Source organism: Emys orbicularis, chromosome 3, assembly GCF_028017835.1.
Source record: "Emys orbicularis isolate rEmyOrb1 chromosome 3, rEmyOrb1.hap1, whole genome shotgun sequence".
NCBI lineage: Eukaryota > Metazoa > Chordata > Testudines > Emydidae > Emys > Emys orbicularis.
Window position 1 is genome coordinate 150,665,849 of NC_088685.1, and position 23,906 is coordinate 150,689,754.

Sequence of the window (23,906 nt, forward strand, 5' to 3'; positions counted from 1 at the left end):
AGCTGCTGCTTTGGAGTCGTGCAAAGAACTCTGAGGCATATCTGAGGAGGAGTTTGAGTGTGGGGAGGAGAGTAAAGTGGATCGTGCCAGTGCCTCAGAGCAGAGAATTCCCAGCACCCCCACCTCTGCTCTGACCTGAGCAAAAACTGATAATTTGGGCAGATGTTACAGAAAAATCAGCTGCTGCAAGTAGTTCTTCTTGAAAGGCAGGGCCCAGGAAAGGGAGCAGGGCCAGGCAGGCAACACTACAGGAAAGAACTTACTCCTAGCATGGACCATACATCAACTCAGATTGAAATGCACTAGAAGCCTGTTATACTGAATCCTTATTCCCACCTCCCCCTTTAGCACTTTCCAGGATGATTGGTGAGGCCCTTAAAACAGACTTTCCCTCTGCTACAGGGGGCTCTTGTTTCAGGGGCTACACAGACTAGACAGCTGCACTGGGAGCACAGACAGACTACAGTAAAGTACAAAGGGTACAGAAAGCGGGAGAGGCCACCAGCATCTCCACTCTCTTACCTCCTGCTTCATCAAACTCTTGCCCAGCTCAGTTAGCTCTGCACTGGAAGGTGGGGTCACGTCTGTGGACATCATCTCATCATCTACAAGCAGAGAAAAAGCAGCCGCGTGAACACCATCTTCCCTTGGGAAGGGCTACACCAGCAAGGCTCACTCTAGTTCTAGAGTTTGACGACACTCTGGAGTCGACACCTCAGCCCACCAGAGAAACACCTCCAAGCTAGCCTGTGTGGGTGAGAGCATCCCCCTAGCTACAGCTCACCCAGCTAGGATGGAGGCCATGCAGATAGCCTCTCTCACCAGACACCCCAGCTCAGTTCATTGGGGTCAACTTCCACTGTCCCAGTCATGCCAACAAGGACTGGAGAACACCAGTTGGAGCAGGTGACTTATTTCATATGCTGGGGTGGAAAAGGCATCTTGTATCCTAGAGGGAAGATCCAGCTGAGAGGGGACTGGGAGGAGGAAGCCTCAGCATCACAGGACAAAGAATCACAGACAGTTCCCCAGCGCTTGGGTTCCTGCAGAGTTACCTGCAAAGTCAGCATGGGAAGCTCTGACTGGGCTCCTGAGCCCTAGAGAGGAGCTCCACCAGGGCGGAGCTGGAGACCCTGATCAGACACTGCGCAGAGCCTCAAATGAGAGCCAGCCTAAAGGTGGGAAGGGTCTGTCTGTATGCCCAGCAGTGGTGAGCAGATACAGCAGGGCAACTTACTCACCGTCTCCATCTGCAACAGCAGAGCTGTTATGCTCAGCGGCGCCTTTCTTTGAAACACAGCAAACAGCTGCAAAGACAAGAACAGGTCAGGAGGGCGGGGGAGACATCAGCACAGAGCCTACACGGATCATCCTGCTCATTCTCCCCCAGCACTCCCCAAACTTTGTCTCCTGCACAACGGCTGAGGAACGCCAAATGCAACATTAAAGCCGGGAAGTGAGGCCAAAGACTGGGCTAAGGGGCAGAAAGTTCAAGTGTCTTGGTCACAGCATCTCCTTCCTCAAACCCGCTGCAGTACCAGACTGGAGAGGGGGACTGTGACACTGCACCTCACATTCTTCATAGTGATATTACTGTGATAGGATTATGACATAGTTATGATGTATTTTATGCAAGATCAGTCATGTGAGATGTCATTGGAAAGGTTATGATTTACTGAATACGAGTAGCCTATTTGTATGCATGTATCATTTTTGTATCTGAAGTTATAAATATTGACTATGTCTCTGCATTTCAGATGTAGTTATACCTGGGGAATGCCGACTAGACAACATGCTTTCATTCTAGACAGTGGGTGGGGAATGGGCCATTAGGAAAACAATAGACCTTAGGAGAAGCTTATCTCCCATCCGGGGAGCCTTTCTGAAAATGTTACACCCCCCGAGAAATGGCTGCTCTGACTCTACAAGGAATTGTGATCGGACCACATGATGCTGGACTCCATCTTGGGATGTCAGTATTTTTCCAGACTCGTCTGGGGACCAAGCTTTGAAACAAAGGGTTCCCGCCATATGCAAAAGTTATATAAGGTGGGGAGTGACATCATCTGGTGTTCTTCACTCCCCACACAAGAAGATGCCTGGAAACACCTGAGGAACAAAGACTGAACTGGGGGAAGTGCTGGATCCAGGCTAAAGGGATTTTTAGCCTGTGAATGAAACACCTGGGGATTCCAAGCTGTAAGCAAGTGCAACTTGCCCCTTAAGAATCTGCAGCCTGCTTGTATCATCTCTTAGGGTGAGAAATTGCTATTCATATCCACTCGATTTTGTATATTAAGTTTAGTTTGCGTTTTTTGTTTATTTGCTTTGAGCTGTTTGCTCTCATTTATAATCTATCTTCTGTAGTTAATAAACTTATTTTTGCTTTATCTAAACAAGTGTGTGGGAATCATAACTCAAGGGCAAGAGGCTGCTGCATATTCCTCTCAACATTGAGGGAGGGGGTGAATTTTATGAGCTTACGCTCTACAGTTCCCTGTGCAGCGCAAGACGGTGTAATACTCCAGAGGGGATGCATGTCTGAGGAGCTGGGAGGTGCCCTCGCTGTAGCCTTCCCATGAAGAGGCTGGTCAAATAGCCTGCATGTAACTGCAGCTGGGTGTGTCCCTACCTGTATGTATGCTGGGGAAAGTGCAGGCTCAAGCCTGGAGGGTGCTGCAGCTGTCACAGCAGTACAGTGAGAGAGGGAGCCCAGACTGGTGGATCAGGGGGCTCAGTGGCACCCCAGTTCCAGGTGGCACTCTGGGGGGAACCGGTCACAGGGTACATGACTGTCTCAGAAATCCTGAGCAATGAAGAGGGCACTGGAGCAAGTTTATTCAGTGCCAGGATCCTGGCTGGGGTGCAGCAACCGATGGGGGTGAGGCTAATTAGGAAATGAATCACAAGGTCAGGCTCTCTGACATCGTGTAATTCTTATGTGGAAATAAATTTCCTCAAACTCTGCATTGGGGTGTTTGAAAGCCTGAGAGCTAACTAAAGGGAACTGCCAAGGAAAGAGAGAGATGTTCTCATCACATAGAGGGAGAAGTGATGTGATCACCGGCAGTAAGATGATGATCAGGCCAGGCCCCTGACTCTGCACCTGAAGGTGCCAATGCACTCAGGCAAACGCCCCTGCCCCGATCCCACACACAAGGAAACATATCCCATGTACCCCCTCAGACACCAATCAACAATTCCGCAAGATTCAAAGAGGGGCTGGACTCCTACATGGATACAAAGAATATTCAGAATTCTAATAGTTAATGCTAACAGAAAAATGTACTGGAAGGAAGATAAACCTCCTGCTTCAGGGTGTAAACTGATCTCAATTAGGGATTAGATGAGACCTTCATGGGGGCAGTTTATCACACATATGCCTTCCATTGCTGGCCACTACACCACAGATATGATGCAGTCTGGCAATCCCCGTGTTCCTGCCCAGGGCACGACTCTCCCTGTGACATTCTGCAACCAGCTTGTTTCACTTACTGATAAGATCCATGACTTCCCGGGTCAGCAACCTGATCAGCTGCTCCTCAAGCATCTCCTGGGACTCAGGGTTGTCATCTGCTGTGTCCTCCTCGCTGATAAGAAAATAAGGTGGGGGGAAGTTTAGGGGAGCACTGTGAGACCAAGGAGGCAGCATCTTAGTATGCTAGCTTTACCCCCATGCATGGAGCGAACGACTCAGCTGGCCAGGCTTCTGGCCTGGATCATAGCCCAGATTAACAGAAGAGTGGAGGGCAGAAACTTCTCTCATGACCAAAGACTAACCGAGACCTTCACTCCCCCAGTGAGGACAGGAGAGAGACTGTGGAGCTGAGCAGAAGCTCAGCTCCACTGGAGACAGCGTCACAGAGAAGCATCAAGAGGGGTGGTGTCTCCCTTTTCAGGGTATCTTCCCTCATAGCTCCGCAGGCTTGGAGGGAACAGTCACTCCACAGGCAGCTGCTCAACAGCTCACCCTCCCCACAGACTACAAGTCCAAGGAGCTGCAGACTCCAGCTCAAGGCCCAGCAGCACCACCTCCATTTTGATTCCCTTTCTGTGGGGCCGGGGTGGTGGTCTCCTGTGCTCCCATCCCAATCAGGAGGGCTGGACACGACTCTCTGGAGCTCATAGATATTGCTATTGGAGGGTTACTCCCTTCCCCAGTGCTGCCAGCTGGAGGCAAAAGGCCAGATGAGAGTCCCACGCTGTGGTTCCCACCCTTCATGACTTTGGGGACATGGGGACATGGTTCCCACCCTTCAGTCCACGTCCCTTACCAAAGTATGCTCCGCTGGCTGATGACCTGCCATTTCTGGGACAGTCTCTGCAAAAACACCAGACAGGATTTAATAACCTCAAGGAGCCATCCTAGAAACACTGTACAGAGATCTGGACACCATTCACCAGACCACAGAGCCAACAGGGCAGGACCCTGGCCACCAGACATGGCTCTGTGAGGAACCTGGTCTGACTCAAAGGAACTTTAAATATACCTCTCTCAAAGCCCCCCCAGAACAGGGCAGGAGCCCAGGAAAAACTCCTACTGCAGTGGTTCCCAGTCTTTTTCCCTGCATGAACCCATTTGCAGATGTATTGCTTCCCGCAACCCCAGGCAGCATGGAGGACGCCATTTTCAAATGGCGTCCTCCGCACAGCAAGATCTTGCATGGAGTGCACATGTGAGGGCACGCTGTGCGGAGGATGCCATTTTTGCTCAGAGGACGCCATTCTGTAGCACACTCGGGATTACCCAAACCCCATCTGCTGATGGAGCAACCCCACTTGGGGCAAAACCCATTGTTTGGGAACCACAGGCCTAGTGATGGCTGGAAAGCTGGTGTAGCTGTGCTGGCTCTAGGAATTACAGATCTACCCACCAGGAAAGGGAGAAGAAGGGAGTGCAGACCCAGCATTGCCAAGGACCTAAGCCTACAGAGATTCAAATGACTGAAGACCACGGGGGGGGGGGGGGGGGGGGGGGGGGGAAGAGAGCGGGCTCACATCCCCAAGCCTGGAAATTCACAGCCAGGAACTCTAACACACCAGCACGGCGGGTGCAACTGGGCAAGACGATGTCTGGATTCCAGACTCCACGCACTGAAGTGGCCAAAGTCAAATTTCTAGGCTCTGCTCCCGGTGTAATTGGGCTTTGGAGCCCTGCTAAGGGTGAGCTGGAGGGACGTCTCCACTCTGACACAGGAGCCCTGAGCCTTCCCAGTAGCCAGCTGCACCAAGTGACACTGAAAAAGCTGTTTCTTACCACGTGTAGATAGGTGAAGAGCGGGCCGAGCATGGGACAGAGAAGGGTTTCGTAGTGCTCCGAGGGGCAGGAGAGAACCAAGGGCTTCACAAACACACCTGCATGGGCTGGTTAAGGAAGTTATGCAGCACACAAGTGTCATGCCAGGGCGGGCTGCAGTGCACCAATACAGCTGACAACCATACAGCATGGAGACTGCAGGTCCCAGCATGCAGTGCTCCATCACTTACATGGAAGAGCCCCATGCATTCTGCTTCTTAGCTGAAACAGACTGACAACAACCAATGAATCATTCACACCAGAGACATAACATCAGAGCAATGTTAGTGCTTGGGACAGTACCAGCATTTGAAGTCAGAGCAGGAACTGCAAAGAGAGCGGCGCAGCAGGCTTCTTAAGCCCACCTTCCCAGCAGTCCTGACCTGGGTCTTGGAGGCCCCACTTTTAGTGTGTGAAGGCCGTTCAACTGAGACTGCCCAGAAGGGGGACAATTAGTACCACGTGTGTGGTAGTTTTGCGATGTGGACAGCTGTGCCCTGGGAACTGAATCGAGCACCACAGCTCATTGCAGTCGTCAGTCGGAACCAGTCACCAGATTAACCTGTTTCCAACCTCCTGAGAAATCTAGCCCCCAAAGGTTGTTGTAGGTTGGACTTGTTGGCAGAGAGGCCCTCCTTCTTGCATCTGCCCAGGGTAGTGCAACTTCTTTGCACATGTAATCTGTGCTGACCTCACTCCTTGCAGTGCCTGTCCATGTGCACCTGTTCACACTCCACTAAACAGAGCGGGACAGTCCTAGCCGCAATGTAAAGGGGCAGAGGCAGGATTTACTTAATTTGATCTATCTTCCCTACTCCCTCCACTGGCTCAGTCTTGAAGAGGAGGAGGAGTGACTGTGAAGCCAGAGCAGTTTTGGAAAGGGAGCCTTCTACCACAGTCTGTAGTGGTTCCTGGGCTGGCTTCAGGCCACAGCCAAAGGATACGAAGCATGGGGCGCAGCCTGTAGTCGGGAATATTGTTGAGGTTAACGAAGGCTGAGTTGAGAAACTGGCTGGCGAGGTTGTCAACAGTGTAGAAGTCTTGCTGCATTGATGGGCCGGCATTACCCAGGATGTGGAAACTACAATGAAAAGCCAGGTATAAGTGAGCTAAGCTGCACAACAGATGCGATGCCTCTCATGGTAGCAAAGGCTGGATGGGCTCCACTCTGGAGATGTGTTCGCCTTGTGGCAACGTAAAGCCCATAGGAAGTTTCACTATGGGATCCCTCTCTCAGGAATGTGCAGAGGGACCATCCCTGAAGTATCTAAGCACAAGCATTTCCAAGTGCTGATGTTACTAACCCTGAAATAGGACACAAGCAGTAAACTAGGTCAGGGTATTACAAGCTGACAGTGGAAGAGTTATCAGGAGACCCACCGGCCTGTGTTGCTAATCTGGCAGTTGCACTCCAGGTATGGTTGGTGGGTTACGGGAGCTCTGCGTAGTTCATCACTGCTCATGGTCACTTGGATATTAGAAAAACCATAGTACACACACATGGAAAGCTGTGTCAGAATGCCATCCCCCCTCCCCAAGATGGTCCACTCCAGGTTACAGCTGATCAGTGACTGTGTGAGGGAGATCTTACCAATTGTCATAGAGGGTACAGAAGAAGCCCTGCATCCTTTCTAAGATGGTTTTGTAAACAGGAGAGTCATAAAGCTCCAGGAGAGGCTGAGGGAGGCCTGAGGGGAAAGAGAAATCGAATACATCAACCACAGACCTCAAACCATCCTACAGCACCTTCACAGCAGCCCCAATTCAGCCAGGCCTGGCTGCTGGGAGAGCACCGAGGGAGGTGCTCAGCAGGATCACGTGGAACCAAGCAGTGAGGCTAGGAGCCAGCCAGCCCATTTACAGCACCAAAACCACACACCCAACAGAACCCCCACATCTGGACAACTGCTGACCTGGACGTACCCACTATATGCACGTGGCAGCTCTCTCAGCTTAGGGACATGCAGCAAAAGCGTGTGCAACTTCCAACAGCTCCGTTAGCCCCTCTTCACTGCTCCAGATAGGCTGACAGGGCCAGCCTTTCAAAGTAGGCCAGAAGAGAACCTGCCAGTTCTGCAACCCCTCTTCCAACAGCCCCCGTGGGCTCTTTAATAGTCACCTGCTGTCCTGGGGGCTGGTCAGACTCACCGGGTGCAAGTTGTTAGCACCATGGTAGCCTCTAGAGTCCCAGCAGGGCCCCAGTAGCCTAAGTCCTGTAACACATAGGAAGAGACAGTCCCTGCCTGAAGAGCTTTCAACCTAAAGAGAGGAAGGCTTATCCCTGTTTTACAGATGGGGAGCAGAGGCACAGGAAGATGAAGTGACCTGATGAGGTCACAGTGAGTTTGTGAGAGAATCAGAAATTGAACCCTGATCTCCCAAGTTCCAGCCAGTGCCTTAACCCCAAGACCATCCTTCCCTGGTTACACAGAACACTTCATTTATTCACATGCCTGATGCATCCCAAATCTATTGGATGAGGTTCTGAAAACCTACTTATAATTAGGGCCCTACCAAATTCATGGTCCATTTTGGTCAATTTCACGGTCATAGGATTTTAAAGATAGCTGAAATCATGAGATTTACTATTTACATCTGAACGGTTTCAGAGTAGCAGCCGTGTTAGTCTGTATCCGCAAAAATAACAGGAGTACTTGTGGCACCTTAGAGACTAACAAATTTATTAGAGCATAAGCTTTCGTGGGCTACAACCCACTTCTTCGGATGCATATGCATCCGAAGAAGTGGGTTGTAGCCCACGAAAGCTTATGCTCTAATAAATTTGTTAGTCTCTAAGGTGCCACAAGTACTCCTGTTATATTTACATCTGAAATTTCACGGTATTGTAATTGTAGGGGTCCTGACCCAAAAAGGAGTTGTTAAGGTGGGGGGTGAGGGGGTTGCAAGATTATTGTAGGGGGGGGCTGCATTACTGTTACCCTTACTTCTGCACTGCTGCTGGTGGCGGCACTCCTTCGGAGCTGGGCAGTTGGAGAGCAGTGGCTGCTGGCTGGGAGCCCGGCTCTGAAGGCAGAGCCGTCGCCACCAGCAGCACAGAAGTAAGGATGGCACGGTACGGCATTGCCACCCTTATTTCTGCGCTGCTGCGTGCAGAGCTGGGCCCTCAGTCGGCAGCCACCACTCTCCGGCCACCCAGCTCTGAAGGCAGCAATGCAAAAGTAAAGGGGCGTGGTATGGTACTGCCACCCTTATTTACTTCTGGTGGAGCACCTCCTTCAGAGCTGAGCACCCAGACAACAGCTGCCGCTCTCCAGCCGCCCAGCTCTGAAGGCAGCGCAGAAGTAAGAGTGGCAATACCCTAAAATAACCTTGTGATCTCCCTGCAACTCCCTTTAGGGTCAGGACCCCCAATTTGAGAATCGCTGGTCTCCCCCATGAAATCTGTATAGAATAGAGTAAAAGCACACAAAAGGCCAGATTTCACCATCCATGACACGTCTTTCAGGGCTGTGAATTTGGTAGAGCCCTACTTATAATGACTAGAGACAACTGGCAGGGGCCAGACTTCTACTGAGGATGCCCAGATAGCAAGTTTCTGCTCCTATGGCAGGCAGTGTTACTGTGGAACAATGATCTAGTTATGGGAGCACACAGATCCAGATGTGTATACACGGAAAAATTAATGCAGCTTACGGACAGACACACATGAGTAGCTCAGTCCCTCTTTTGGGAATGAACTGCCAGGAAGCTGTGATGCCCCCCCCCAGCCGAGATAGGGAGATGGGGGTTTGTGCTACCACTTCCTGCCAGTGAACTGGATAGGAGGGTTGATTCAGATAAAGAGGAGTTGGCTGTCTTTACCTAGGATGGCATTCTTCTCCACTTCCAGCATATCTAAAGCCTTTGCAAATGTTTCCCCCAGCTTAGCCACCATCTCTGGCATGTAGAGATTGTTGTGGGTCCTGAAAGAGAAGGGAGAGTAGTTTATAATCATGCAAGTCAAGCCCCTTTGCTGCTTTGCAGTGGGATCCTCCACCTTCAGCCCGTCAACAGCTCCTCTGTGGATGAGGAAGGTGAGACCAAGCACTTGTGCATGGGATCCCCCTTCTCCACCTGGGAAAATATCAGGGAAGCTCATCCCCCAGTGACATGGAGAGACTCCACCTCCTGTCCAGGAGTTCCCAGCTGCCCCCTCACATTCCCGTTCATCCCACCCTTTTCCAGCACTGGCAGCAAAGACTCCCAACAATTCTCCAGTCGACACTGGCAACAGCTCATTAGCTTGGCCAGCGAGGCCAGAGAATATATTTAAAAACCCCACAGACATGAATTCTGTTTCCAGCAAGATCTTCTGCACCCAACGGCCCAGCAGAGGGAGAGGCTGTCCCAGCTCCGAAATACACACGCTGCACCTCAGGGATGGGTCACAGTCCCCAGAGTGGCAGGCGGCACTGGAGGAACTCTAGGGAGCACAACAGCCTAATATACATGTTACAAGTGGCAGTGTGGCAGAGACATGTGCCCCCTGGACAATGCATCCGGCAGGGAAGAGTTCTGCATAACCAGGATTTGGCCACTCACTGTCAGCTCTCTGTGATGGACCCCAATTCAGCCAAGGGTGGGTGGTTCTTTGCCATCCAGGCCAAAAAGGGTCCCTCACTAGCCAAAGTAATGATTCTCAGAGCTTGTCTCAGCAGGGGGTGTCTCTCTCACCTACCTCTCTCCTTTGAGACCTCAGACCTCCACTCTGGGCGTCGACAGCTGCACACAGCATAAATCCTGCAGCCAAACGGCCCAACAGCCTCCTCCAAAACTGCAATGCCATTGTACCTGCTGCTAGAGGTGATCAAGGGCAACTCAGTATCTCCCCCTAGAGCAGCGTTTCCCAAAGTGGGGTGTGCGCTCCCCTGGGGGGCGTGAAGGACTAGCTGGGGGCAGGGGGCACAGACAAGCCTCAACTGTTCTCCAGAGTGTCAGCTTTCTTTTTTTTTTTTAAATAAGTCTCTAGCTGCTATAGTCATGAAGAAAACCTTCAAAGAGATGACCCAAGTACAAAAGATGCAGCAATCTCTGCCTGAGTTTGAAGAGAGCTTGAAACAAAAACAGCTCTGGAGGTGTGAACTATCCCATTCAGCTCAATGAGTGCTAACACAGATGCCAGTGAGGGTATTTTAGTTGTAACCATTATTAACTATTTCACTGTTCAAGGCATATAAAGGAGCAGAGGAAGTACATGAAGGTCTTCACAATCTACTCTGATTGACCACTCATTTTGGGTAGGCTTTTAACACCACGCAGTGGGGCAGAAAGGAGGCCATGACTGGTTTTACTTCCCTGAAAGGGGACGTCGGGCTTATTTACAAAAACAGCTAGTCCATGACAAGCTGAGGTGTAAATCTACCCCACGGTAGCCCACTGCACACTAATTACCCGTGTGGACCCTCCTGGCAGGCACTAAAAGTTCCCTGGTGTGCTTTAATCTAGCCCAGTTTGAAATGGGAACAGACCAAAGTGCACCACAGAACTTTTACTGCTAAACAGCAGAGGTCGCACAGACATTTAGCGCGTGGGAGACTACTGCGGGTGAGATTTACACCAGTGCTTGCTGCAAACTATAGACAAGCGTTCAGCTTTCAAAAAAAATGGGGAAATGCTGCCTTACAGGCTCAGAGAGCGCTACGTACCCCTGTCGGAGGCTTACACAGAACCACTTATGCAGTGCCACGTGGCACAACCAGCCAAAGGAGCTTCATCATCTTTAAACAGTCACCTTGTGTGTCTCTCCAGCCTGTTTCATGCTAATAACAGCCGGAGCAAAGGGACGTGGTTGGAGGCTGACTAAGCCACGTTGCAGCATTCCAAACTCAGGATTATGGAGCTGGTGGTTAGTCCTGCAGCAGGGCGGGTTTGGAACATTATGTTCTGAACAAAGAGGTTGTCTGGACAGTCCTGTGAGGATCAGAGGATCACATCTTCCAGGTCTCTGTCTTGGGTCCTATCTTAGAACATTTTCTTAAATTGGTAGTAGAGTTGCATGAGCCATTGAGTTTAATGTCAGAAGAGATCACAAAATCATCTAGTCTGACCTCCGCTATATCACAGGCAGAGGCACGAGCAGATGCTCAGTCATATAAAGGTCAATCTCCCCTGGCTAATGGCTCAGCAAAGCTACAGCAGTAACTGAGGTTACACAAGGGGCTGATCTGCTGCTCCTCATGAAAGCACAGCCACCATGCATGGTGGAATTCAGCCACTGCGTACGGCAAGATCAACACTCTCAGCCCTACTTGTGACCAACGAGCATAATCGAGGGGGCAAAGAGGCCTTTGGGGAATTCAGCACCGAAGAAAAAACAGAAAATGGCATTCCCAATAGATATATTTATAATACAGGTAAGACCCAGGGAAAGGATATGGCAGGGCATGGGGGCCGTGTTTTTAGAGAAACAGTTATAGCTCCGCTCAACAGGCAGGCAGTGTCTCCTGTGCTGAGACTAAATCTTCTGGGCCAGAGGATGGGCCTTTCAGAGCCTCCCAGAAGTCCATATTGGAAAAAAGGGAGTTCCCCAGAGCATATTATATATATCTGTACACCTGATCCACCATGGACACTGATGCTGTGTAAAAGCAGTATCTTGTCAAGATGGATTCAGAAAGAGCCCTGTGGTTATGCAGGGCACATGATAAGCCTGTTTCTAATGCAACAGGAACAGATCCCAGGTATAGAAGATGCTGGGTGAGTCAGTCTGTGCAGCTGCTGACTTCAGGAAACTCCCCTTTCTCCAAAGGCAGAGATCGTGTCCAAGGCCAGGGGGCACCATTATTCAGGCTCAAACCCAGGCAGGAAATAAAGTTAACCAGAAGCCAAAAGCAGATGGATAAACTGAAATACCAGAGGACAAGGGAAACAATTGGCAGACAAGCTGCAAGCGACAAGTAATTAATGGAGTAATTTCAAGCCCATTCAACAAATATTCACACAACCACCAAAACAGCGAAAGGCAAGTTAGGTCAGGCACAAAAGAACTTGGCCAGCTGAGGTTACATTACACTATCTATAACCCTCAACATGCACTTGGACTGCCTCAGAGGAGTTACCTATTTAGCCTATCAGCTCACTGGCCATCTCCCTAAGGGCATAGCCAAGACTGAGGAGCTATTCCACATATTACTTACCTTAGCGCAGACCTTGTGACTATTGTGTGTTTTCACAGCCTCTACTCCCATACATGGCACAAAGGACGAGGCAAGACACCCAGAGAGGAGTGTAAACAACCATTTACAATGGAGAACAGTTCCGCTTCGAAGGGGCTTCTTTACTTACAGTTCAACTCAGCTGCTCAGGAGAATTTGTGTGGCTGCCTCCTACTGATCCAGTCGCTCTCAAGTCAGCCAATGCATCCTGCAAGAGTTCCCAACCCCTAGCATAAGCCCTTTCTCCTCAGTGGCACATTAACCATGCAGGAGCTGGCTGCTTCTCCCAGATAGCACCGTGCCAATAGGCCAACTATGAGCAATGATCGATCCCAACAATAAGGCAGCTATTGTCCCAATCCTGCAATCGCCACTCCAGGCAGCCACGCTTTGCCCTTGCACTGTACCTCCCCACACAAGTCTTCTCCAGACCTCACAGCCCCTCATGCCGTCCACATTAACAGGTACCCTAGGAGACGAGTGCAGGGGAAATACACACTGGGAGAGCAGAAACAACTCCAGAGAGAAGCACAACACAAGCTCTACCCTTCCCTGGCAGCTCCAATGCTGCTTATATATAATTTTGCAAATCTAGAGCAACCACAGAGAAATCCCTGCATCCTGCAGGCTGGGGCAGCCATACCAAGTTGGACCTCACCTCCCGTGCTCAGCAGTAAGGTGCAAGGCAGGAGGCTGGTCACTTTCAATATCTCAACCATTCAATTCTTCCAGGTGCAGCACCAGCCCTGAGAACTCCATCGGGAAAGGGAGGGGGCCTTTGAGGATCAAGTGCAAGCCACTGCAACACGCTGTGATCTACTTCTCAGACATGCCTAAAACCGGTGGTCCCATCAGTATGTGGCAGAAAAGTCTAAATGGTAACACTGGTGCATCACCCCAGGAAACAGCATAGGAGCCACTTCCACAGCGCTGGAGAAGGAGCACTAGCAACAGAGCATAGTCTGTGCAAGTACTGGAGCTTCTGCTTCTTTAGAACCAGTACAATGGGAGTTTGCTGACATACAAGGGTGGAATTTAGTTTCCTAGGCTTGTCACACAGGTATCCTAAAGCCTTTATTAAGTACGAGCCTGGTACTGGCAGTGCAATGACTGTAAAGGCAAACAGTTCACTCAGCCTCGGCCACCAACCCTGCTCAAGGAGTGGGAATGCTCACTTGGACACTGGTTTGCTGGATTTCAGAGACGAGATGCCATATAAACAAACAATGACAAAGTGCTCAGCACCCAGGAAACTCTGCACGAGTCTGTCTCTGCCCAGAGAGCTCACAACCTGCACAAAGAACTGACCCATGGGATCTTCCACCTTCACGAGTAAAGGGCAAATCTCATCCCTGCTGCATCAATAGCTACTGGATAGCTCAACACTGACAATGGGCTAACGTGCCCAGCCTACGCCTTGTAAAGAGGAATTTGCTTGAGTGGGCCAAGACTGTATGCACCTACCCCACCCCCCTCTTCACAATGGCAGCAGCACTGTCCTGATTTGGGCAGTGACTCATTTTTTAAGAGCCTGGCTAGACAGTGCCCTACATAGGCCTCCCCCCACTAGAGCTGAGTGCTGAAAAGCTATGTGGTGATTAAACACAATTCCCATCTGCCAACCGCCACCCAGCTCCAGAAGGGGGGGAACTGCCTCATACTCTACACACATCACTGGCCAGCGCGAGGCTGAGAGCCAGCCCCAAGCCCAGCAATGCCTCCCTGTCGGCAGTCACCGAGAATCCACCAAGGGGTAGCTCAGAGAGCTGTTACTCTCCTAACACTGTATCACCAGGTGAGGGAACGGCACAATTCAGAACTCCTCCTCCCACCCCAACCTGAACCACCTTCGTCTCACCTCCACCCTGGCCAAGCTGCAGACACACGATGCAGACTCCCAGCGGGTACACCGAGAGGCGGCACTGCAAGGCACAGAAAGAGCCTTAGCGTGAGCCCCCATTGGTTTCAATGGCAGATCATGCTTCAGGCAGCCAGAATTCACACTCAGCGGTCAAAGAAGCTCAACTTAGTACTGAAGAGAGACCAAAGCAAACTCCCACTGGACGCCAGGAGAGCAGGCCCTGCTCTGGTGGTGACTGGAGAGGTGGCCTGGTGGGGGCTGAAGGCAGAGCAGAGATGTTAGTTGAGAAATATTTGGTTAGTCAGGGAGGCAGCTTTAGGTTGGACACATTTCCAGACGGAAGTGGAGGTGGGGGAGGCAACCCCAGCCTGAGCTCCCATTGGCTTCAATGGAATCTCATGGGCCAGGGCTGTGAGTGTGAAGAAGGCTCACTTTCCCCAGGCTCATTCCCCACTGAGAACAGTCGGGAACAGCACTGGTGCAGGTGCCCAAGCCTGTGCTCCCGTTGGCTTCAATGGGAGAACACGCTCAGAGCACACAACATACATTGCAGGTTCACGTCAAGAGACTGTTTAGTCAGCATAACCGGTGTCACGTCAACTCGACCCACCTTATGAGAGCGAGCAAGTTGTCGAGAAGTTTCAGGACCTGCTCAGTGCAGGGGTTACGGTAGATCGGATTGCCGCTGGGCATGCACCCGATCACAAATCCTCCGGCCTTAGCCTCTTCCAGGGTAGTGGGCCAACGAGCCCGTTTCACAACTCCCAGAATGGTGTACACGCAAAAGCTTATCTACAGCAAAACAAAAGACATGGAGAGAACTCTTCTTAGCAAGGGCGCAAGCAAAAGCAACAGAAGGCCAGAGAGAACCCTCTCCCCCTGGCCCTTCTCCTCGGGTGGCACTCCACTTGCCCAACCCTGAGGGCAGGCTGTCTCGGGGGAACGTGCCCATGAGAAGATCCCCCACACTATCCTGATACCTTCCAGGGTTTGCAATAACCCCTTGACATGCAGGAATAGCACAGGAGCTTATTACTGGACACAGTGTCAATGCAGAAGATCTCGCTGGGTCCAAATGACCACGTGGGGCACCCTCTAAAAAGAAACATTTAAGTCATCACTGTCTCATCTCCCCGCACACATCATGGACCGACCAGAAACTCCACGTTCCTGCAACTGCCTAAAACTGCATTAGCGTCTGTCACAAGCAGAGTCCTACCATCGGCATTTCCACATCTGCCACAACCCTGAAGACAGCAACTACCAGCGAGGACATCCTGCAGCTAGCAGCTCATACACCACGGTTCCTGGCGAGTATTTGAGTTACACTCCACACCACGCAGCCTGTCTCATGCTTTCCAGAATGCTTCACTTGGGAATCGCAATTCACTGCGCCACATTACCCAAAACATCCAGCCTTAACCCAACTGCATCCACAAAACAGACTGCTCCAAAAAGAGCCTGAGCTATGCCAGGCACAAAGGCTTATGAACTACCGCATGAGGAATACAGCAAGCCTCCTGCCTTGCAGGGTTACAGGATTCTATATACCACACAGGGATGGGGGAACGGGACACATGATCCTGCTTCTCTTACGTGACCCATGTCCACTGAGCTAGAGTCAGAAGCCATCCGCCATTCTGCAGCGTGAACGACGTAGTGATCTGGGTCCAACAAAAGGCGCATGTTTAGGACAGGTCTTGCACAAGGCCCTATTCAAGAGGCAGAATAGGTGAGCACGTGTAGAAGGCAGAGGAATTACTTGCCACTCTCCAAAGACTGAGCCTCCCCAGGTAATGGATACTCACTCTGGAGCGGTTCAGGCCACTGGGATCTTCTAAGACGGGATCAGCGATTTTGTTGTCAGCACCCACGTAGGAGATGAAAGCTTCAGGATCGGATAGGACTCTGAGGGGCAGAAACAAGCAAGCCTGGGATTATCAAAAGCACTGAGGACGTTTAAGCAGAGTCTGGCACCTGCGATAAATGCTGTCCCAGCACAGATAGTCAAAAGTCCTATTCACCACAGTCAGTCAATTCATCTTAAAGATGAACTCAAGGTGACTGCCCTAAACAACTGTGATTAGCTTCCCCTTTCAGTTTAATGAAACTGACCCCCTCACTGTACACAAGGCCTCATCAATGCCAAGTGACCTGAGATCAGGCCAGGCTGGTGGGACAGGCTGAGCTGAAGTCTGCTTCTCCGCATGGAGCTCTGCTGACTTGGCCCAGAATTGCAGAAGCAAGCCAACAAACCCCTCTCCGAATATTCCCATGCACAGTCCACCTGCAGCCCAGCACCTCTTTCAATGCAGTTAAGAAATATTCCAGAGAAGCCCTTTTGCACCTTTCAAAGCTCAGTAATTCTGCTTCGAGCTGCTGCGTAGCAACTTTCCCAGGTGTTGGCAGAGGACAGCAGCTCTGCACACATGGCTTCTCCCGAAGGTCAGCGAAGGGGGTATTTGGACTCCCCTTTTTGCCAGAGGTTTGGAGAGTGCTGTGGCCCCGTACCCCTTCCCAGCATGTGCTGTTTAGATATACTCCACGCCAAGCAGCTTTTCCATCTCCTGGGTTATTAGCAGGGACTCAAAGCATGGACACATTTCTTAAGAGTGCAGAGGGCTTGTGGCTAGCAAACACAGGAGGCACAAAGCGATGCTCCTCTGGTGCACACATTCTCTAGAGGTAGGCTCATGCTAGCCCCCAGAATCTCTGCACCATCTTCAGCTCTAGCTCAGGAATGGTTAATGTGGACCCTGTACCTCTGCATCTCTTCAGAGAGCCACAGGTTGGCAACAGGAGACATGAGCTCCTCCAGGAAAACCTTCTGCCGCTGGTAGTCCTTGAACTGGTTGCTGATGAGGACCAGGGCCTCCATGAGAGCGCACTTCTCCATCTGCGTCAGGAGCAGCTCATTGGACAGCAGCTGCTTCACATGGTTATACAGCATCTCAAAGTTAGGCTGGAACAAAGACCCAAGCAGGACATTGTCACTCACCCACCTGACTGGGTCTGCTGCACTCACTTTTGGGGGGTAGAGAGACTGGTATGTATTGTATTCCCACACACAAGATGCAGTCCCTCTCAAGGACTCATCTCCCTTGCCCTGATCTTTCCAGCCTCTTCCTTAAGCCTGGCAGAGACTTGTTTCTACCCTGCTCCTCTATCTCCCTTCCTCCCACTAGGTACTCCAATGATCTCCATTGTCCATGGCAAATAATGTTTGAGATCAGGGTAGACACTGCTGCCTCAGCCAGCTGCACCATCACAGCGTGGTCTAAACCCCAAATTGCTCTAGTCCTTCATGGATGGCAAGGAAGTCAGCTGGTCTCTAGGCACTCAAATATCAGAGTTCAGGACTTTACATCTCTCCGCTCCCACCCTTGAGAGTCTAACCAAGAAAACCTGATTGTCCAAGCTAATGGTCTATCCTCACTGCAGTGGTTCAGTTTTCGCTTGCCTATTCTACTCATACGTCAAGCGTCAAGGAACAAGCATAGAAGCTTGTACAAGCATCAAGGAGCATTCATTACCTTTGGGATGGATGATGACAAACCCACTCTTTCTTGGCAGCTGTACTGAAATACAAGCTGGAATCCTAAATGACCCCAATTAGCACCTTCAAAGCAGCAGCTTGTGTTTTGCCACAACATGGAGACTAATCTGTAGCCACAAAGTGAGTGACAGCTGCTACGCCTCCAGCAACCGAAGGGATCCTCAAGAGGAGCAGAATGCCATCCATTATCCTTCAGGCCTCAACAGTTCCCTTCCTTAAACAGGTTGACAACACAATGTCCCTCTAACTACAGCTCCCCTGGTACCCTAGCAATCAAATACCAGTGCTGCTGGAGCCAAGAGCCCAAACAGTTTGTGGGCTTGCTGATTTAGCAAAGCTAGTAGAAGAGACTGGCCTGGTGGGATCAAGCAGAAAGAGCGACCAGTATTTATATTCTCTTCCACTCCCCCTGGACTAATCCAGAAAGCCAATATCCTTCCCGGCTCCTTGACATCACTTCTCCTGACCCACTTCTGATGCAAAAATCTAAGAGATCAGCCAAGGCTAATAGCTTCAACTAAGGGGACAACTGATATTACAATACATAAAATATAACAAATGTGCCTATAAAATGGTTATAGACTTGAATACTCCCTTCTCCCACTTCAGAGATGTTGATCAGCATCTTGGATTGTAAATTGTGGGGCAGGGTCTGTGCCTTGCTATATATCTGTACTGGGCCAAGCACAACAGGCTCCAGGTCCTGATCAGGGCCTCTAGGTCAGGGGTTCTCAAACTGGGGGTTGGCACCCCTCCAGGGGTCAAGAGGTTATTACATGGGGGGTCGTGAGCTGTCAGCCTCCACCCCAAGCCCTGCTTTGCCTCCAGTATTTATAATGGTGTTAAATATATAAAAAAGTGTTTTAATTTATAAGGGGGAGGTCGCACTCAGAGGCTTGCTATGTAAAAGGGGTCACCAGTAAAAAAGTTTGAGCGCCACTGCTCTAGGTGCTACTGCAATATATTTAAAAACAAATAAAAAGTCAGTATCACTCGAGTGTTGAGAAAGAGAATAAGCCGCTTGGCTTTCTGTGCAGCAGAAATATCTCTGCTCTACAGTCACATCCGAGTAAAAACAGGGAGAGTCTCCCTGGAAAAAAAAAGGGATTGACACAGAGGAACTGAAGGTTCCCAATCCCCAGAAATGCAGCTGAAGATGGGACAGTGGCGCCCTGGAACAGAATTGCATGTACATACTAGGACAAGCTGAGGGTAGTCCCGACACATCTTTATGATCGAGGAGCATGCATGTCTTCTCACATTCTTCACTGCACGAGTTCTTGGGGCCTGGACCAACAAAATTCAGGGTCAAGCTACAAAACCCAGACAGACCCAAGGCCTCCCCATTAGCCAAATCCATTAATGTAATTTTCTGAGCTGTGGAGACCAGGGGAAACTGACACTTCAACTCGTGCATTCCAAGAGTCCAGTTAACAGCCAATTCCCAGAGGAGTCACTGCAAGCCCAAGCCTCTGGGCTCCAATTCAACTCCTGGGATGAGAATGCAACTGATTTTTATCTACTGCGTTACGGTTCCCAGCATGCACCCAGGGGTGGCAGCCATACCAACACCAACCACAGCCACACACTGGCCAACCACTGAAGGGTATGCGTGGTGGCTAGTGCGTGAAATTCACTCCCAAGTAGAGGTCTGCTGCACAAATACCCAAATAGCTATATCCTGGACTGTTTCGTGGGGGTGAATTTCACCCTAAATGCCTCCCAAGCTTCCATCTGCCAAGGCTTATTGGCTTAGACCACGAAGAAGGGATTTAAGTGTCTAGATATCCCCTTCTCAAGGACAGATCTGATTGAGAAGTTCGTTGCAGTGCAACTTTAGACCTTGTCTCAGGCATCAATATGCTCCTCAAAGAGGGCACACCTGATGCAAGTACTATAGCATACCGTGGCCAAGGAGTATGGACTTACCTTACTCTCTTCTATAACTTCAAAAGTGACGGCGGTGAATAGCTGTGGGACAAGGGAAAAGTCAGTCAATCGCCAATATCTGGCATTCATTCTGGAACACTAGGCACAGGATATTGGTGTGACTTCACCAAGCCAGTGGAAACACCTTTAGTCAGGAAGGGTATGAGTTCCCAGTGCACTGAGGCCATGATACAAGATAAGACTTTTATTGAGACAGAGTGTGTCATTTAGTGGTTGAAGTCCAGTACTGGAAATCGCAAAATCCAGGTTATATGACTCCTCCACTGATTCCCTGTCTTTGGGCAAGTTACTTCACTGCAGTGCCTCAGTTTTAATCCCATTTCTAACAGGAGGGATCATTCCTCTCCTAGGGGTCTCATGAGGATTAGTTAAAATATGTAAGGGCCATGTGGTACGAATACTCCATTCAGGCTATCTGGTCAAAGGGTAATCTACAACAGTGGCTCTCAACCTTCCCAGACTACTGTACCCCCTTCAGCAGTCTGATTGGTCTTGCGTAGCCCAAGTTTCACCTCATTTAAAAACTACTTGCTTACAAAACATAAAAATACAAAAGTGTCACAACACACTAGTACTGAAAAATTGATTACTTTCTCATTTTGTCTGTATGAAATTGTAGTTTGTACTGACTTTGCTAGTGCTTTTTATGTAGCCTGTTGTAAAACTAGGCAAATATGTAAATGAGTTGATGTACCTCCTGGAAGACCTCTCCCCGTACTCCCATACCCTTGGTTGACAACCACTGGTCTACAGGACACCTACCTTGGAGAGGACTTGGGGTAGATACTCTGGCCTGTAGGTGACAAACGGGAAGAGTGCAGAGACATTGGTGAGCACACAGGACAAGATGAGAGGATCCTTTGTTTCAAAGTTCAGGACAAGCTGCAGCAGCTCTATGCCATCATTCACTGGGATCTCCTGCAAGAAGAAAAGGGGAGGGGGGAAAAGGAAAGAAAGCAACAGTCAGAGATGTGACATGTAGCCAACACTCCAATGTCTCCTCCCAGGGCCTGGCCAGGGAGCTGCTGTGTTGAACAGCACCCTTGGGTGAAGTCAGCCCAAAGTGGGTTAAAAGCAGCAAAGCTCATTTTAACCTATGCGCACGTTATGTGTGATTGCTGTTGCAAGAAAGAGGGAACAGACAGCATCACCACCTCTACGGATGTCTGGAAACAACCAGAGGTTCCAACTCTTACTGCCTGTCTACGGTGTCCACTTCCTCCCACCTCTTCCCTAGCTCTCCTTTTGCCTCCTGGCTAACAAGTTTCAGGCTTACCCAGCCAGCACAAAACAACCCATGCAATTCTTTGCTGTGACCAGAATGACATGCCCAAGCAGCCCAATCCTGGGTAAAAACTGGCCAGACCCTAAATGGCAAATAAAGATAGTGCACTGTGCTTGTGATTTTCCAGCTAATGCACTGCAAATGGCAGAGAGAAGCTGCATTTTTCTCATCTTTTGCTGTTCAATTCTCTCTTCCACTGTGTGTGCAAGTTTGCCTCGAAAAACACAAGCAGATTTGAACAAAACCTGAGAGCTACCACTTAAAACAGACTCTTTCTCCCAACAATAGTGGCTGCTCTAAAGAGATCACCTGGGACCCTAATCACTGCACTGGCTCCTCACTGAATAGCGTCCAGATCCAAAGCACTTTTATGATGTTCAAAGCCCGCAGTGGAACTGGCCCTACCTACCAAAAAAGATCACCATTCCCCAATGCAACTATGACCTCCCCGACAGCTGGAGTTTCAGCACTATTGTATTTTGTTGCTGCAAGCTAGCATTTTTGCGACCTATTATCTGAAAGGCAACGCAGCCAGCAAACTCCCATGTCAACCCGCGGCATAGAAACCAGGCAAACAGCAGTTAGAGGGTATGTACTTCCTTATCCAGGGTCCGGAACATCTGGCTGATGACACTCTCCGAGAAGAAGGTCATAGCATCCCACTGTACAAAGGAAGGAGAGAAGATGGAGCAGAGACCTTCCCCAGTCTTAGCTGTGAATGGAGAGAAGAGAAGAGAAAATTGGAGCACCTGTGACACTGGAGAAGTCTAGCTTCCCCTTTCCTCCCGAGCAAAATGCCAGCTTGGAAAGTCCTCTGCAAAGTCCCTCAGGGAAACCTTGCTGGACATTTGAACCACCCACTCATAAGTGCTCCTATCCTTTCCCTCTATTCCCTTTGCCACTAGGGAGAAGGTTTCCGGCAGGCAAGCATGGGAGGTAGGTACTAAATGGTGTTCAAAGGCTGTTTGCTTTGTCATCGAGGTGGAGGCTCCTGGATCACAAACAACATCCCTGAGATATAAGAGGAAGTGATTCCAACAAACCACAGCAGAAGGGAAAACAAAGGAAGGGTCTCACTTAAATGGGATTTTAAAGGCAGCAAGTGGCCTGTGTGGAGGAGGAGCAATGTGAGTGACAAAGCCCTTTGCAAGGCAGATACGTTTGGATTTCTCAGGACAGAGATTGGCCGCATTTTATAGGAAGGACAAATCCAGTTAAGTCTGGCCTTTCGGTTTGAAATTGTTTTCATGGGAAAGATACAAGTGAGAGGAACTGGGGGAAGGAAGGCGCTTTCCTGTCAGGCAAAAGCTCTGGACCAGTGGCTGTTTAAGTAGGCAGCGAGGGAATTTTCCTGCAGAGACCTTGGAAAGCCTGACTTGGAACCTAGTTGATTTTAAGAGGTGTGGCTTCGAAAGACACACACAGAAGCTCGTTTTGGGCTCCAGCAGGAGGCTGAGCCTCTCGTCTCTCCTGCTTTTCAGGCAACTTACAGTTCATGGGTCCAATATCAACAGCAGCTGCCAGCTGGTACTTCAGCCACTCCCCAGCCATCTGGAAGCCAGTCCTTGGGTCCAGGCGACACGCCATCCTCATGACTTCTCCCTGCTGGGCACGGAAAGCTGCCAAGGGAATTGGATATGAGGAGTTAGGTTCAGATATTGGAAATGGCTCCCCTTCAGTGTCGCTCTTCACCTTTCCACAGCTGGGAACATCTGCGGGTACTACTTTGGCAGTGGAGTTCTGCGGAGCGAGCTCAAATACCCTGGTAGTAGACTAGCTTGTAGTACAGCGCGGGAGCCTTCCAGCTTTGCTTTGAGAAATAAGATTAAATTCTTTAGCTAAACTCTCTTTTTAGGATCCTTGCCTCCAGGTCTGGTTCCTGTCCAAGTCCTGGAGTACAGCGAGTTTCATTCCCCTTGCTACCCCGGATGACTGACTGAGGAAGCATATACCTCAGACACTGAGTAATGCAGGCTCAGCAAACCTTAGTTGCCAAGAGGAAACCTAACTGAACGCCTGGGCTGCCATAGGAGAATGCCAAGAAGTTCACGAGGCACAAGGCAAGCGGGAAGAGCTGGAGCAGCAATGTGAGCAATTGAAGCTCATTGCTGAGCTGAGAGGGTGGGCACTAAGCTAGGCCAGGAACCGCCAGCCCTGTGAGAGCGAGGGGAAGCCTGCAAACCTCAGACAGAGGTAGCAGGCCTTGCCGGGAGGCCCCGGGAGGACTTACAGTTGAAGAAGGCATTGAAGTCCTCATCACTGTCGAAGTCAAAGCGAGAGTATTCACAACTGGGGCTGTCTGTTTTAGAGGGGAAGCCCACCTGGAAATAGAAGGGATGTGGTGAGGGAGCGAGTGGTGCAATCACCCACCTCTGCCTGAGCACCAGCTCCAAGGGGACTCACACTAGGGGAAGAGCTGAAGAACTGTAATCTTCAGGTAAGGACTGCTACCCTGCAGCCTGGAGATGACGCTCTGCACTGCTGTGTCAAATACCCAGCTTCTCCACTGTTACCACTATGAAACATTCCCCGAGGCACCACCAGCTCACACCCAGCAGAACAGAGCTCCTCCATACCTTCACTAGGTTAGTCATAGATGCACGAAGGTACTTTGGGATCATAGCCAACAGCAGAGGGTCACGGGACAGGATTTCATGTCGAAAGAGGGCTCCCCAGGTGATCTGAGTGGAAGAGCGCAGGAACTGGTGGGAAAAGAAGAAAGAACAAAAGTTTCAACAGGATTGTACTCTCTGGTGCAGAAGCTTGAACCTTTGTGCTAAAAGGGGAATGGCAAGCTACATTGA

The 23,906-nt window shown here is 50.2% G+C and overlaps 1 protein-coding gene across 2 annotated transcripts in view; it reads right to left on the reverse strand.

Annotated features, from left to right (window-relative positions):
- The window catches only part of XPO5 (exportin 5), a 37,604-nt gene that overhangs the window by 3,591 nt on the left and 10,107 nt on the right, over positions 1-23,906 (reverse strand). For both annotated transcript variants that reach the window (XM_065400750.1, XM_065400749.1), the window contains 18 exons: positions 23,679-23,804; positions 23,333-23,423; positions 22,593-22,721; positions 21,699-21,814; positions 20,580-20,735; positions 19,797-19,838; positions 19,065-19,154; positions 17,074-17,273; positions 16,120-16,219; positions 14,922-15,103; positions 9,119-9,219; positions 6,888-6,984; positions 6,241-6,377; positions 5,258-5,355; positions 4,275-4,321; positions 3,496-3,590; positions 1,242-1,307; positions 523-605 (listed from right to left, as the gene is read on the reverse strand). In XM_065400750.1, the coding sequence (XP_065256822.1) occupies positions 523-605; positions 1,242-1,307; positions 3,496-3,590; positions 4,275-4,321; positions 5,258-5,355; positions 6,241-6,377; positions 6,888-6,984; positions 9,119-9,219; positions 14,922-15,103; positions 16,120-16,219; positions 17,074-17,273; positions 19,065-19,154; positions 19,797-19,838; positions 20,580-20,735; positions 21,699-21,814; positions 22,593-22,721; positions 23,333-23,423; positions 23,679-23,804 (1,956 nt within the window). The remainder of the gene's footprint in view (positions 1-522; positions 606-1,241; positions 1,308-3,495; positions 3,591-4,274; positions 4,322-5,257; positions 5,356-6,240; positions 6,378-6,887; positions 6,985-9,118; positions 9,220-14,921; positions 15,104-16,119; positions 16,220-17,073; positions 17,274-19,064; positions 19,155-19,796; positions 19,839-20,579; positions 20,736-21,698; positions 21,815-22,592; positions 22,722-23,332; positions 23,424-23,678; positions 23,805-23,906) is intronic.